At 56.8% G+C, this 16,513-nt stretch overlaps 1 protein-coding gene across 1 annotated transcript in view; it reads right to left on the bottom strand.

The window, feature by feature from the left end:
• Positions 1-16,513, bottom strand: part of LOC117639959 (lutropin-choriogonadotropic hormone receptor-like) — a 32,443-nt gene that overhangs the window by 10,506 nt on the left and 5,424 nt on the right. Inside the window, exons 2-3 of the mRNA XM_034376067.1 lie at positions 4,568-4,632; positions 1,745-1,956 (exon numbers count right to left, since the gene is read on the bottom strand). Of these exons, the coding sequence (XP_034231958.1) occupies positions 1,745-1,956; positions 4,568-4,585 (230 nt within the window). The 5' untranslated portion in view covers positions 4,586-4,632. The remainder of the gene's footprint in view (positions 1-1,744; positions 1,957-4,567; positions 4,633-16,513) is intronic.

Raw genomic sequence — 16,513 nt, 5'->3', positions numbered from 1 at the left:
GGGTTTTTCCTCTCTCCACTTCCGCACTTAATTCGTGAACCGCCCCGAGTGGATCGAGAGTAAACAAAACGCCTGACTTACCTAAGCCGACTTCTCCAAACAGCCTCTGGGGGTCAGTCGAGTCAAGTCACCCTGGCCGGACTTGTGACCTCTAAAACCTTTCCACCCTCCCGGTCTCTTAACTCTCTCCCTCACACACTCCTAAACTCGGAAGAGCCAACAAAATTACGAGGAAACTTTAATAACGCGGCTTCAAGCTTATCCTGGGCTTGAGGCAGGCGGTAGGTGGCACTCCCCGTCCCAGCCCTTGCGGTCCTCGCGGTGGAGTCATCAGCCTGCTTTTAGTCTTAATGGGTAAGGCGACCCGGTGTGTTTGTGGAGGTGTTGGTGTCCTAATCGACACACACACACACACACACACACACACACACACTGTCATGTAAAAAAACCACAAACACACACGCTTGACCTGTGTCACGTTCTGTCAACCTACAAAGGCAAACAACAATTACGGCACAGTTGTCGTTGTGTCGTGCGACGTATCACGTGACGCGCGGTCAGTGTTGCGAGTCGTTTAGGGTGATTAGGGGTCCATATTTGGCAGCAACTTTCGTTTTCGTTTCATTTTAGAAAGTGTTCCCCACTTACTTACCTATATTGTTGTATATATTCGAGGGAAAATGATTAAACCCTTTCTCTTTTCCATGTTCATGCAACTGGAGGAATTTGACAAGCAATCTAGACGCTCCGATTATTCACCGAGAAAAAGAAATGTATATCATTCTCCTAGATGTTTCACTTTACTTGTCCTAGAAAAAAATAGTTTTGGCTCAAAATCCTTTTGCCCTTTTTAAAATACACACTAAATGTTTATGTACACTTTTGTACGTGGAGATGGATTATTTTAAACCTGTGTACCGCACGGAAAAAAAGAATTTGTTGTGACAACGAAAATGTATGTTGATTTTGGGATAGCAAAAAAAAAGTTGTTAGACGTACTATAAATTTGTTGTGAGAACGAACACTTTGCTCTCACGACAAATTATTCGTCAGGAGTACAAACATTCATTTTTATTGTGTTTAGTACTCCTGACGATATAGTTCGTTGTCAGAACGAAATGTTCGTTCAGACAACAAATTGGTAGTACGCCCAACAACTTTTTTTAGCTATCCCAAAATCAACATACATTTTCGTTGCCACAACAAATTCTTTTTTTACGTGCGTCGTGCATAAAATTGTGCGCGAATGCATCTTTACGCTCCACGTATGCACAAAATCGTGCAAGTTGCTCGTACAAAATCCCACCTCAACATTTAGCGTGTGCTATACTTGATGTCCGTGTGGCGGTGTAAGCAGGGCTCGAGGCGGGGCGCAGTGCCAATCAGACGATACGTCGCAGCGGAGCCCCACCCCACCAGAAGGGGAGGCACTTATTACGTGGCCGTGACGTAATGCACGGGGTGGCCTTGTCATCAGACGCAACAGCCGGACCAGGCCTCCGAGCGGCCCGACACTTCGACCCTTCCGGGACGACCCTTTTGGGGCGACCCTTTTGGGGCATGCCCTTTTTGAGTCATCTTCATCGACACCCTGGGGGCGGAAGGGGACTGCACTGCCTTTGTCGCGACCGACTCCGACCCTCCACGGCCAGAAGCGTTTCATGCCCTCGGAAGGAGCGTGAATTATGTTTCTGGGCAAAATTTGAATGCCCCATAAAGCCCTGAAGGGCGAATGGTTACTCACAGGCGATGCATGCGCGGCATGGTGGCGGGCACGTGGGTCATGTTGGCGCCGTCGCAGCTGCAGGTCACCTCCACGACGGCGCCCAGGTGGCCGTCCGTGCCGTTCCTCGAGCTGCACTTCCAGAGCACCGGCGTGGCGTCCTCGCTGTAGCTGCCGAAGTGGCCCAGCCCCGCCGCGGCCCGCGCCAGCAGCAGCAGCCACAGCAGCGCCATCTGGAACAGTTCGATGTCAACATCTCAAAATTTCGATACCTCGACATCTCCACATCTCCCTATCTTTGTATGTCGATATCTTTATCTCGAGATCTCCACATCAAGCTTGTAAGCAAGTGCCCCCAACCTATTTTTTTCAGGCCGCCTTTGGATCCACCCCTGTTAGCTCGCACAGAGCGTGCTTTTAAGTACAGTCCCCGTGGATTACTGAGCGTACACTGGAACTTGCAGTGAATTGGTGGGCGCATGCAGGAACTTGTCACCAAAGTCGTCGTGTCGTTGTCACGTGAAGTGGATGGCACAGGAGAGGGGCAGCAAAACCAAACCGGCGCACTCTCGACCGTCCCCCATTCACGACGCGGCTTAATGGCGATGCCCGTCACGGTGGCGGGGCTGCACCGGTTTTTCTTTTGTTTTCTTTCCTTTGTCTGTCTCTCCCTTTTTTCCCTTTTTCGTTTTCGCGTTTTCGTTTTCGCGTTTTCGTTTTCGCGTTTTCGTTTTCGCGTTTTCGTTTTCGCGTTTTCGTTTTCGCGTTTTCGTTTTCGCGTTTTCGTTTTCGCGTTTTCGTTTTCGCGTTTTCGTTTTCGCGTTTTCGTTTTCGCGTTTTCGTTTTCGCGTTTTCGTTTTCGCGTTTTCGTTTTCGCGTTTTCCTTTTCGCGTTTTCGTTTTCGCTGGTCCTAGGAGGGGCTTCCGCGTCCATACGTCCATGACCATCCTCGTCATCCACGCCCACGATGCTTCAAGCACACAAACAAACAGCACGACCGACGCGCGCGTAGTCACAGCATATGCTCGGCCAGGCAGTGGGGGTTGTGGGGGTTCACGCCGGGCACCAGACGCACGCACCGAGCGGGGGCCGCGGGGGCTCCGGGCCCGGCGCGACCCCCCACAACCCCATTTTGCCGGGCCGAACCCCCCAGAGAGAGTGCCCCCACCCCTCCACCTCCGCGCCGCCGCCCGGTTCGGGCCGCCCGCAACTCCCCGCTTGTCCCATATACCCAAGTGACTGAGCCAGACAGCCCTGTCGGCATGCTCCATAAACATGCAGTGCGAGGGGCCGGTGACGGCGAGAGGGTGAAGGGGGAGGAGGGGGGGGAGGCTCTCCCGCGGGGCCGGCCCAGCCCTGGCCCAGCCCGCCGTGGTATAATCGCTCCACATGTGACGACCACCAGTCATTACGCGATTATCTGCCTTCTCGACACACGCCACTCCCATTAGGAAGTACGGGCCGGACACACACACACACACACACACACACACACACACACACACACACACAGCGCAAGTAGGTCGATGCTCGATTGGGGCTTGAAAGAAGTCGTCGTCCTCCATTGGCTGTGCTGCAGACGCGAGGCGGCGGAAGGTTCACCTGTTGGTGGCGTGGCCCGAAGCGTTGCCGCGCTCCGCCGCGTTGACTGGCGGCGGTGCCGTCCGGAGCGTCGTGCATCATGCGAAAGGTGACGTCAACAGGTGGGCAGCGCGCCAATACCAGCCCCGCCCCGCTATTTCCGTTATCACGTTCACCTAGAGGGATCTTCCACCCAGGCAGGGCCCGGCCCCGGGTGCGTCCTCGGCCTCATCCCCAACTGAGCGATTCCCGAGAGTCGTATTTCGTCGCGCGCTGTCTCCCTCGCACCCTTACGACTACCGCCCCGCGAGAGTGACATTCAGTCACTCACTGCCTGTCGACTCTTTGGAATCAGTCCCTCAAACTTAACCGCGCCGGGGCAGGCAGCCGCAGATGAGAAGGCTTTGTTTTATCTCATTATTCCTTATTTCTGTTTCTTTTCGCCGCCCCCTTCTCCGCCCCCTCGTTTCACATCTTGTTTCATTTTCTGCTCGCGGGGGATTACGTAGTCTGTGAAGTGAGTAACGGACATGCGGGGTGGGGTGGGGGAGGTTTGCCGCCATTTTCCGTGTACCTTGAGAATTGCTTCGCGCTGTCCGTCAAATAAAAGCGGTGGGTCGTGTCGCGGTCCGCGGTTATTTACGGTGCCGCACGCGCCAGCATGACCCTCTGGGGCGTCCACTGTCGGTGCGAGAGAGACAGAGCGACGAAACAGACTCTCGTAATCAGTCTGCATGAAGACGGCGGCCTGCCTGGTCCGTTTAATTTCTGCCCTCTCGTCCAATTTAAGTTTGTCCCGCGCACCGGGCCGAGCCTGGCCAAGCCCAACAAGTGCGTCTCGGTGGAGGGGACGCCTCCCCCGCCCGGCGGTCTTGAGCCGTTCCTCGACTTCCGTCAGAGTTTGGCGCCGCGCGGCCGAGGCGGCCAAGGCGGCCGTGGCGGTCGGAGGGAATTAAGAAGAGGCAACATCCTTAAGTCGCCTCAGCGAGACTTTGACTCTCTGCCTCCCTCTGCGGTCGGCGAGGCCGTGCGCAACGATTCAGAAGGTCGCTCTGCCTCTCTCGCACCTTCACGGCGAGCCCTGTGAGTGCGACGGAGACACCAGTGCGGCGAAACGACTTTTAGCTCGGCAAGCGCGACTGCGTTGGCGGGGACCGCGGCGACCGACGGAGGGAAGTCGCTCTGTCTCTCTCGGCCCTCCACGGGACGCCGAATGAGTACGAGAGAGACAGGGCGATCGCGGCGACGACGGGGCCTACCCACCTTTGCTTGGCCGCTCATCGCTGTGCTCCGCAGGCTGTCTACCGACCGCCACCACGCGGTGCGTCCTGCAACAAACAAAAACAATCATTGAGATAATATTTTCAAAACAAACACTGTTAATTTTTTTTTAAAAAAAGGTTGACACTTGGGTTGACATGGACGATGGATTAATGCGACAGCAAGTGAAAACGATGCTCGACAACAAACAAATGCTAATTTTTAATTTCAAGAGGAAAAACACAGTGACAGGAGCCTTGAACGACAGCACGATGGAAAAGGGGGCAACCGTCTGCAGATCCAAGAATCTGATTGTCCTTCACTTTTAATTTGATTCCAAATTATTCCCCTTTGTTTACCGCCCTTTTTCCTTGACGCGGGTGTGTCCTTGGGGTGGGAGGGGAGGGAGGGCGCCCTTCGGAGTGGAGAAGAAGCAGACCGAGGATATGGAGCGGACAGAGAGGGGGAGGGAGGAGGGGAGGAGGAGGCATGTTGGTGTTCATAAGGGAAGATGTGGGCTGTAAAGGAAAGGGTAGGCAGCATGAATGAGCGGGAGGATTACACGGCGGGGGCCACAGAGGCGTATGGACATCGCGGAGACTTGCTGGGACTGCTGGGTCGACGACGGGGAGCAGATGGCTGACTGGGGGAGCTGAGGGTGGGGCTTGGAGTTGGAGATGAGTCCGAGGTTGGGCCCGGCCCAGCCGTCTGGAAATCACTGCCAGCCGGGAATCAGGAATTCAACTGCACGGACCAGAGACGCTTAATGCACCAGTCCGGGGCAAGATCTCTGTATTTGTGCCAAATTACCCGAACCGGTGCCCAGTCCCTTGTTCGCAGGCCATCTTGCTAGCCATCACGCTTCGAAAGCTCCGCCCACACTGTTAAAAAAGCCGTACATACGGGATTTTGACCGCCTACACCGGTCTTCTGGCACACTGCGCGTCCTCGAGGGCTGATCATTAAAGGTCTGGAGAGTCCTTGAGTGTCTGCACTACCAGAATAGCATCAAGTACCCCGTCCACCCCTTCCACACACACATGTAGACAATAACACAACACACACACACACACACACATACACACACAGACCCAGACCATACACGAGTCCCACTTGGCACCGTGCCCCCTCTGCATCATCATCAACGAGACAAGGGAAACGTTAAAACTGCACTCCATCCGGTGCAGCCACCCAGCCACCCCCATAAACGTCGAAAGAGACAAATTTATCTGCGCCTTATCCCGAGAGAGAGAGAGAGAGAGAGAGAGAGAGAGAGAGAGAGAGAGAGAGAGAGAGAGAGAGAGAGAGAGAGCGCCGCAGACTGTGACGCAGTGCTTTCTCCCTCCCCCCCCCCTCTCTCTCTCGGCCGCCACACGCGCAGGGCGGCGAACCGACGACGGGGGTGGCGCGAGGAAAGGAGCGCGCACTCGCTGCCAACATCGCGAAAAAAAAAGAAGATAATTAATTTATGCCGGCGGGAAGCACAAGGACACGCGCGTCCGGCCTTATTCCTTATTCAGCGGACTGATGCCGAGAATCGCTTTTCGTCGCTCCGTCTCCCTCGCACCGCCGCGGCACGGCCCGTGAGTGCGAGAGAGACAGAGCGACGAAAGCGTCCCTCGGCATCAGTCTGCAGGATGAGTGAGTGACGTGAGCGACGGCCTTGATTCTGCCAAGGCTCGCTCCGCATCGCTCCGCGCGCTTCACGGCCGGCGCGTGGCGGCCACTATTTTTACCGCGGTGCTGCACTCTGAGGAAGACCGATTTCGAGAGTCGTTTACGTCGCTCTGTCTCTCTCGCACTCACGGGACGCCACGCATGCGCCCTTCGGTGCCTTCGGGGTGCGAGAGAGCAGAGGGAGGCGGCGTGGTGAGTGGCCGAGGCGACCGAGGTCCCAGGCTGGCCGCCTTGCAGTGTAGGCAGGCCCGGCTGCACCTCGGGGCTGCGGGACTGCACAGCTGCACGGCGGCGACGCGGCGCGACGCGGTGTGCGGGGCCGATGCAGCCGCCAGCACTCCTCGCTCTGTCCCCCTCGCACCCCTACGGCCCACTCCATGCTGCCGGGCAACGACTCGTGCTGCGCTGCAGCGCTGGGAAAAACAACTAAACGCCTGTACCTTTAACCCCCTCCCCCTCACTCTCTCTCTCTCTCTCTCTCTCTCTCTCTCTCTCTCTCCCACGCCGTTGGCCTTTTTGGTAATTGGAAAGCGGCCACAGCAAACCTCATCACGAATTTATAGCAGCAAGCTGCTGAATCCCACTCGGGAACGCCCGGGGGGGGGGGGGGGTAGGTAGGTAGGGAATGGTGGGGTGGGAAGGGGGCGGAGGGGGAAAGGTCCATGGCAGGTGTCGAGGAGAAGGATAGGGAGATGCATCTGCAGGGACGCAGCAGTGGCGGATTCTATGTAGATTATCATGTACCGTCACGGATCAAATTTACGTACCAAGAATCCCCGTCACTTTACGAAACCTCTCCGCGAATTTACAAAGAATCTTGGTAAATTTACGAAGCAGGGCTAAATTTCTTCCAGAGGCACCGTCGTCCGTTCCCGATTCATTTCTGACAGGGTTTCATGCGGTGATCTTCGGGGACCTCGAAGGGAGGGGAGGTCAATTGTTATCTCCCCCCCCCCTACAGGATCCGCGCCTGGGGCGAAGTCGGGCGGGACACGGTTGCGAAGAATGCGGGGGGGCACACTGCGATGCGAGCGCGACCTTGCCGTCCGCCTGGAAAGGCCAGGAAGGCCTGGCCGCGGTGCAGCTCGCCTGGAATCTAATTTCCAGTAAATATAAGACTCGCAGTGTGGGGCTCAAGGCTCGCCGTGCTGCCAGGCCGGGCAGACCAGCCAGGGGGCTTAGCGACGCCTTAGCCGGGGCGCGAACCCGCGCCACCTCCGCGCCGCCACGCCCCCGCGCCTTTGCGGCCGGCCAGGTCTTCGTTTCTATTAGGCGCGACGGCCGGCCGGGATTCAGGGCGGCTTCCTCGCGCCCGCAGCGACTATGCCCCTTCGGCCGGCATTCTCCAGTATTTACGAGTTCACTGGAAAACCTAGATTTAAAAATAAACAACAACACCTGACTAATTGTACTGTGGGTCAACAATTTTTTAATTTTTGAAAAAAATTCTGATATTTTTATTTTGCCGTCTCAAAAAACAATTTAGAATTTTTTTTTAAATGTGCTTTTGCAGCGTAGAAGTGACACGAACAGGAGGACCGCCAGCGCGACTCCGCTTCCAGTGCAGTGGGGCTGAGCGACCGAGGCGCCACCAGCGGTCCGTCTCCGCCACGGTCGTCCAACAGGCACTCCAGCCGGGGGCTCTTCTCCCGGTCCGTCGAACGGCGCGGCGCGGTGAGAGGAGAAATTTATCGCGGATCGACCAATCAGATCACGCAGTGTAGGGGCGCCACCGAAACGACCAATCCCCCCCCCCTCGGGAAGGATTACGGGCTTCTCGCTCTCTTTGTGGTGATCTGGTCCGATCGGCCATCGGCCAAGCCATCGGCCATCCGCCCCCAAACCGCGCCGGACACCCCCGACACTCCGCACTGGATCACCTTCCCTCACACGATTCGGATTTCTCGCAGCTCACGGCGCTGCACTGCCAAAAAACATCAAGTCGTCCAAATCGACCATTCTAAAAAGGTTGATTTTCTCAGAAAACATTATTGTGACTAAGAGAGTGTCCTATGAGCTCTTCATTAAGATTTATTCATAAGAACTTAAAAATTAAAATTTTAAATTTTGAAGATTCATTTTTACAGTGTGTGGCTCAGCGAGCAAAGCGGGACAGCTAGTACAGCTTTTCTCTCCTTCTTCTCGCAACTAATTATTCGAATTGCATTCTAAAGCCTCGAGGGAAAACTTGGTGGCGGCCGCGCGGGAAGATTATGAACTTCGGTGGGATCTCTCTCCGCTGCGCGGTGGGAAAACAAAGCGCTAGGGAAATGCTGTTTACCTCCACGGTTTGCCAGACAGACACTGACAGTGGACGTGCAGGCCAACAGGTCTCCTCTTTCGCACCACCGCTTCGCCGGCCTCACCGGCCTCGCCCCTCTCCGCGGCCATACTGCGTCGCAGAACAACAACAGGTGTCAACAAACCGGCGGCGAACATTCAACCCCAAATTGCAGCACTGTCAAAAATAAATGGGAAAATGCCGAAAAGTGACTTGCTGCCGGCCGGTCGCCCAGTAGGGCCTCGGCCGTGTTGGCTAGGGTTGTCCTTATGGCTAGCTAGCAAACCCACTGAACTTGATGAGGAAATGTGCGTGTATGTCTGTTGTGCACCCCTCCCCTCTCTCTTTCTCCCTCCCTCCCTCCCCTCCCTCCCCGCTCTCTCTCTCCCTCTCCCTCTCTCTCTCTCTCTCTCTCTCTCTCTCCTCCCCCCGCTCTCTCCCCCCCCACTCTCTCTCGTGTGTGTTTTGGCGTGTATGTGTTTGTTTGGTTTGTGTGTTACGCGTGTGCGTGCGAGTGTCACCTGCCGTCTGCGCGACGAACCACTCCACTCGCTGAGCGACCGCGCTACCTGTCCTGAGCCTGATGAATGGCCCGGCACGGCCCTGCGCCCACGCGGAGGCAAAGCCACAGACAGACAGACAGGCAGACAGACAGACAGACAGGCAGACAGACAGACAGGCAGGCAGGCAGGCAGGCAGACAGACAAGCAGACAGGCAGACAGGCCTCAGAGGGAATTGCATTGCGCTCCCGGCCGGGCCATGCCAAGCCATGCGGGTGGGACGACGCTCTTTACTGGAGCCTTGGGGGAGGGTAAGTGAAGCGCAGCGACACGTCCAACAACCAGCAGACCGATTCCGAGAGTCGTTTTCGTCGCGTGAGAGAGAGAGAGAGAGAGAGAGAGAGAGAGAGAGAGAGAGAGAGAGAGAGAGAGAGAGACAGAGAGACAGAGAGACAGAGAGACAGAGAGACAGAGAGACAGAGAGGGGAGAGCATGACTATCGCACTGGCTGCCGTCCACCGCACCGACTACTGCCCCTGGTCCCCGCCGGAGGCCCTTCATTACAATTGGATGGCTGGACCGAGCTGGGCCGCCAAGAGAGAAAAACGAATTTTCCTGAAATTTCCTAACAAGTTTTTCGGGGATTCCTCACGAATTTTCGACTGTATGAGAGGAACGAGGGGGACGCGATGTGGGCCTGCCAGCAACGAGGGCGGGGGAAACAAAGAACTCGCCCGAAAGTGGCCACGACCACGGCCTCGGCCAGGGCGCCAGGGGAGCGGAACTTGCATGACGTCATCACCACCGCGTCTAGTCTGTGTGGCTTCTATGCCCAGGGGGGTGCACCATAATTATACGATCAGACCATCTCTCTGTCTCTCTCGGACCGACAGGACAACACCGCCGCCAGGCCTGACCGCTCTCTCCCACACTTGTTGTTGTGACGCGATAGACATCGACATGAAAACAGAGTCCCGGCCCCTGGCCGGAGCGCGCCGGGTGTTATCGAACGGGTTAGTTATATTGGCGTTCAGAAAAGCGAAAAAAAAGATCCTCAAATATTAGCACTGGACGCCCGACGTGTGAAGAATGGCGGCCTCCTCTTTTAAGCGGGCGGCAAAACATTCAACATTTACTCGCCGTCCTCTCGCGTTCTGAAACAAAGAAGCCCTTTGGGTCATTCATTGACATCCCCCCTCCCTCCCTCCCCCTCCCCCACACACACACTCACACACATACACATACACACAGCGCCCTCTCGTTTTGCTCCACGGAAAAAAAGGTTCACGGAACTGAGGAATCCATTTCCGGTTTAGTTCCGGTCCCATGAGCCCGTTCCCGACGGGACGCGGGCCGCGCGGGACGGTCCAATCCAGTGGCGATCCAGTGGCGACCTCGATGACCCCTTTGCGATGTGCTTTTGTGTGTGTGTGTGTGTGTGTGTGTGTGTGTGTGTGTGTTTTGGCGGGGGGGGCTTTCTTCAAGCGTGGTTTTGCGACGCGTGGCTTCTTCAAGCGTAGTTTTCCGTCCTGCTTCTCTCGAGGGGGAAATCACTCCTAAAACCTGCGACCCGACTATTACGCCTATAACGCTCTATTACGCCTCAAAATATAGCGATTTAGCTGAAAACAGACCAAAAAAACCCTAAAATAGATCAAATTTTGAGAATTTCAGCTATTACGCTACTATTACGCACACTATTACGCGTGCTATTACGGACAGAGTGACCCGACTATTACGCGAGTGCTTTCCCCCTCGGCTTCTCTCTCGTCCCTCTAAACGCTTCGAGGGGAATAATTTCCTCTTCACTCGCGACTTTAAGCGTAAATAAGTCTTCAAGCGTGTGCTGGAATGAGGCATACGACTTACGCTTCAACTACCCGAGTGGAGTCGCTGTGTTTTTCGTGGCTCTGTCCTTGTTGCTCCTTATGGACTGCCAGTGAGTGCGAGAGAGACAGAAGACGTCGCTCTCGTTTCTCTGTCTTTCTCGCTCTCGCGTGCATCGTGGGACTCTTTGCCCAATTGCGAGCAGGCTGCACTGCGGGACGAATTCCGAGAGTCGTTTTCGTCGCTCTGTCTCTCTCGCACTCGTGGGGCGTACCGAGGCGTACTGAGGCGCAGCGACGAAAACGACTCTCGGGATCAGTCCGCCAGTGTGGGCGCGGTGCAGGCGCGGAGCCAAAATTGGGCAAATATTGGCGCAGTGTGGTTCAGTCCGTGGTCGTCGTCATCGTGAGTGTGCCTAAACATTTGCCACTCAGTCGGGCATCACGACTGTCGCCTTTTGTACGACGCGACACTGCCTCCCGTGCCCGAAGGATCCGCTGTCTCTCTCGCACTCGCGGCACGTTCCGCAGGAGAGCGAGAGAGACAGAACCGTCCGTCGGACACGGGCCGCCGGACCGCGCACCATCGCGACAAACACCACGGCAGACGCGCAGAACCCATTTTCTATTTGCCGTGGGCATTTTCTATTCCGGCGGGAACGGCAGTGGAAGATTTCCAGCGTGCCGCCAGTCCAGTCAAAGATCATGCAAACAAAAGAGGTAAAAATAAGCGAAAAAATTTGAAAAACAAAAAATAAAAATTGTTTGGACACTAAGTTGAGACATCTTACTCTTTCGGAGTACCATGAATGACCGAAAAAGAGAGATACGTTTATGTACCACCGTATAAGGGTGATATTCATGGAAGGAAAACCACGGCCTCGCCGATGTCTGACCTTTTATCGGCCATCCATTTGGAGTGTCACCCTTTATCAGAGAAAGGCGAGAACCCCCCCTTCCCCCCTCCCTCAAGAAAAGGGTGCCCCTGGATCCGCCCCTGATCAGAGATACCTTTGTGCATGACCTTTTACCGGTAACACTTTTTTGTATCGCCGAAACTTGGTCACCCTTTGAATTTCAGTGAAAACAGGGGGAAAGAGAATGAACGCGAAAAGCGCCCCTGGACCTGAGTTATTTACACTCCCTCGCGGTCGGAAAGTTGACGAAAGGCGTCCGGATGCCGGCGGGCTGTGGTCTGCGTCCGAGAGTCGTTGTCATCGCTCCGTCTCTCTCGCACCCATACGGGACGCCCCGTGAGTGCGAGAGAGACAGAGCGATGAAAACGACTCTCGGAATCAGTGTGCTGGCCGCGCTGGCCGCCCCAGACGGGCCTGCACTGGACTCTCGGCACAGGCAAAGTGGGGGTGAAATATTTGTGACCTGTTGGGCCGAGGCGCCAGAGGCGAGGCGCGGCGCCGGCCGGACCCTCGCTCCTGATTTATGCAGGCTCTCTGTCTCTCTCGCACCCCTACGGAGCGCACCCTGCGCGCGTGCGTGCGAGAGAGACAGACTGCCGTATGAAACCACAGGGAGAGTGAAGCCCTGTATTATTGATTGTCGAAACAAAGATTCGAGGGTGCGGGCGGCGGAACGGCCCCCGCCTCCCCCCCCCCCCCCCCCCCGACACACGGATACAGCAAGGCCTCTTGACGCCGTCCGCGTTCCCGGACCGATTCGATAACAGCATTAATACACTTAGCGGGTACACCACGCCGCGCTATCTCGCGAGTGCAAGAACGATTACCGCGAATGTGTGTCGTCGCAGTGCCTCGCAGTGCCTCGCAGTGCAGTGGGCCGAGTAAAAGTAGAGGCAAAACGTCGTTATCGGGGATCGGGTCGCCGACAAAGGCACTCCTGCACTGTGAAAAAAAGGTGGCCTTGACATTGACATCGAGTGACGAGCAAAATTTTGGCAGTGCGTCGGATTGTGAGCATTGCGCCTTGCTGTGGCGGCAAGGCCGGATGAGAAATTCAGAAGCGAGCCGCCGAACTCACGGCGCGGAGCGTCGGGGCGCACTCAAGTCGCGCTGTTTACGGCGATGGCCCGCAGGAGGGAGGCTGCGAATAACAAAACTCACGACCCGCATGGCCGCCGGGCCGCCGGGCGTGCAACTACACTGCCCCAGCCCACAGTGGGCCAGAAGACCGGTGGAGGCGGTCGAAAATCCCGGACGCATTTTGAACTCCAGAGTCACTGAATGGGACTCGAATCGAACGTGTGACCCCACCAATGGATTCCTCGTTAGGAGAGCAATCCATGGGGTCACACGCTCGGTTCGAGTCCTGTTTAGCGACTCTGGAGCTCAAAACACGTCTAGAGCATTCGCCGCATTCGAGCCGCCCCGGGCACGTCCTTCGACTTGCAGTGGTGAATCCAGATAGGTTCAGGATGGACGCCGGGCTAGCATAACTCGCCGCCTCACCGGGGCAACGTGCGACTCTTTGCCTACCTTTCCGGTAGCTCTTTTGTCGCCGTCGGGGGGACAGGGACGCGCACGCGTCTCCCCACCCCCTCCCTTTCCCCAGTGTACCCGCCCTTGGGAGCGGCCCTGGGCCCTGGGCGCTGGGCGCCGCTGGGCCACCGAGCCACGCCGGGGGCGACCATCCGAAGACATAACAAGGTCGCAAGCAGCGAGAGGGAGCGAGAGCGGGGCACGTCCCGGCCGGCCGACCCCACCGGGCACACGGCCACGGCGGATTCCTTGTTCTAGGGCACGCCGTGCTTCGCCTTGCTGTGCCTTGCTGTGCCTTGCGGGGCTTGCGGCCGGACAAGACCGGACGCTGGCTATTCAAATGGAGATGGTGTTCGGCCGAGGAAGCCCCACCGAGGTGGCCGTCGTCGTCCGTGCCACTGCGGCATGCACGGCGGGACTGGACCACGGCAAGGCCGTGGTGGCGCTATACAGTGGGCCAGAAGACCGGCGCCGGCGGCCAAAACGCCAGACGCGTTTTGAGCTCCAGAGTCGCTAAATGTGACTCGAACCGAACGTGTGACCCCACCAATGGATTGCTCTCCGAACGAGGAATCCATTGTTGGGGTCACACGCTCGGTTCGAGTACTCTTTAGCGACTCAACAAAACCCGTCGCGAGTTGGATTTGCAGTGTGCCTACACGCCCTGCCCTACGCCTTGCCCTACACCCTCAGGGCCTCGCCGCTTTGATTACCTCCATAAAACAATTATTACTTATTCCTCGCATTGTTGCGCCGCAGCCCCACACGGGGAGGTTTATTTTTCATTAAAAGTAATGCGGCTCGCGGCGGTGTAAACCACGGCGATGAGCTGAGCGCGCGCGGCTGGCACGGGAACAAGAAGAAGGAGGAGGAGAGGGAGGAGAAGATGAAAGGTGCAAAGCCTATGAGGTCGGCCGAGATACGGCGCCCACACACTGTGAAACTTCGACGAGAGATGAGTCGCTAAAAGTCCATGACTGCATTCTGTGTTCCGCGCGAAGAACATAGATAGGCCCGGAAGTTAATCGGGGTGCCGGTGGGGCGGCAGGCCGAGTGGCAGGCGCGGCGCCCTTGCCCTTTGCTGCCAGCGTTCCGGGGGAATTCCTCTCCGGGCGATGTGTCGACGTTGTCGGTGGACTCAGATAGCGCCACGCGCCGGACTCGCCGAGGCTCGGGGAGAGTCCGACGAAAGCACGTCGGAGCTATGCGACACATGCATACGGTCCACTGCAAGAAAAACCACAACAAAAGTACACAAATTCCTGGCAGTTTTTTATCAGGAATTTATTGTGCTTAAAAAGTACAACAATTGTTGCACTCGACCGTGTAGTTTAACGGCGCCTCCACGCCTCACAGACTCGGCCTGGTTGTTGTCCATGCGGCCGTCGGGGCGACTCGACGGCGGCTTGACCTCGATCGGGGCCTCGGTGGCGACGCCACGGAATGACCCGTCCTGCTGCACGGCCTTCGCCACTGCGAAGTGGGTTGCTGTTTCTATTTTTTTCTCCTCCTCCTTCCTCTGTACTGGCCCCTGGCCTGGCCCCTGGACTGGGGGCGTGCGTTTGATTTCATGTTCCACTCTATATGTAAGTCGGAGCCCCGCTACACTGCAGGACTCGTCGCCTGCTTCGGCTCAGTCGGGCCGGGCCGCCCTGCGGACTGATTCCTGAAGCCGTTCTCGTCGCTCTGCCTCTCTCGCACTCGCGGGGCGTCCCGTGCCGGTGCGAGAGAGACAGAGCGACGAGAACGACTCTCGGAATCGGTCTGCAGGGCCACCTCCCCTGAGAAATAACGTGGCCAGCAACGCTTTCCGATACCCACCGATACCCTGGCGCCTGCGGCGACAAGGCCGGCACGTCGCTCTGTCTCTCTCGCACTCACGGAGCGCCCCGTAAGGGTGCGAGAGAGACAGAGCTAGTTCGGCATCCCGGAGCAGCGGATCAGAGAGGCTGCCCTGCTTTTCTCCTTTCAACTTTTGGCGCCAACTTGGCGGTGCACTGTATATCATCGGGGACACGCCGTGCCGATACCCCGCGCGGGGAGACCCTACCCCCAGCGCGGCATCGTTGACTTGCACAGGGAGCGCGGGGTACTGCCGGCGTGTCGATGCAGTATGTATTGGGGTGGAGGCCAAAGGCGCCCAAGGCGTCAAAGGCCAATGCTTGGGCCAACGCTTGGCAGGCGCAGATTCAGAGGGGAGGGGTAACAAATAGGACTTAAACCACTTAAACCGAACGTGTGACCCCACCAATGGATTGCTCTCCGAACGAGGAATCCATTGGTGGGGTCACACGTTCGGTTCGAGTCCTGCTTAGCGACTCTGGAGCTCAAAACGCGTCTAGATTTTTGGCCGCCGGCGCCTGCCTTGGTTTTCTGACCCACTGTGCCAAAGCCAGTTGGCCGGCTGGCGTGTTCTCTTTGCGCGCCGGAGTGTGTACAGTGTGCTATCCATGACCTTGCGGTGCTTTCTATCAATGGGCGGACGACTGCGCGGCGATGGGCGGAAAGGACCCGACCCAAGCGGTGGATCCACGTCGTGCAAAAAATAAAATAAAAAGAGGAAAACAACAACAAAACTGGGACACGCGACGGCCCTCATAGCACGCGGGCCTAACCACGCGACGATGGCCAGTTTAAAACTTTACATGAGCACTGGAACCGCACGGAATATTTCGGTGAACAGTTCACCGTGTGGAGTTCACCGTGAACTCCACGCTCTACGCATACTCACCGTTAAAAACTTCCATTCATTCGCTTTTTTTTTTTTTTTTTTTTTGCTTTTACCGGTGTGATAGGCCGCCGCTTGCACACTTTCCCGCGCCATACGCCTTCGAAGCAGATTCAATGAAACAAAAAGTGATGAATTATTATTGTCGAACTCACTGTTCTCCGACTCGCTCTTTTTGACTTTGGGGACCGCGAGGCTGCGAGGCGCGGCGCGGCTCAGGGCGGGCAATTCCTCCTCCAAACGCCGCTCCGTCTCTCTCGCGCACTCGAGCGGCGTTGTGTGCGAGAGAGACAGAGAGACGAATCACTTTGTGCGGGAATGGACGATGATCGCCGAACAGTGTGGTGGACGGCGGCAGCCCACCCGCCAGGGAGGCTGCGTGTGGCTTTTAACTTCTCCTTTACCAGAGCGGCAGCAGGGCTGCCTGCGCGTCTGGGCGCGCGGCGCACGGACTGTTTTGGTTCCGTTGTGTGGCAAAGTCAG

The sequence above is a fragment of the Thrips palmi genome, unplaced genomic scaffold (assembly GCF_012932325.1).
Source record: "Thrips palmi isolate BJ-2018 unplaced genomic scaffold, TpBJ-2018v1 HiC_scaffold_12, whole genome shotgun sequence".
Lineage (NCBI taxonomy): Eukaryota > Metazoa > Arthropoda > Insecta > Thysanoptera > Thripidae > Thrips > Thrips palmi.
Note: the sequence above shows the minus strand (reverse complement) of the source record. Positions and strands in the feature narration are given on the sequence as shown.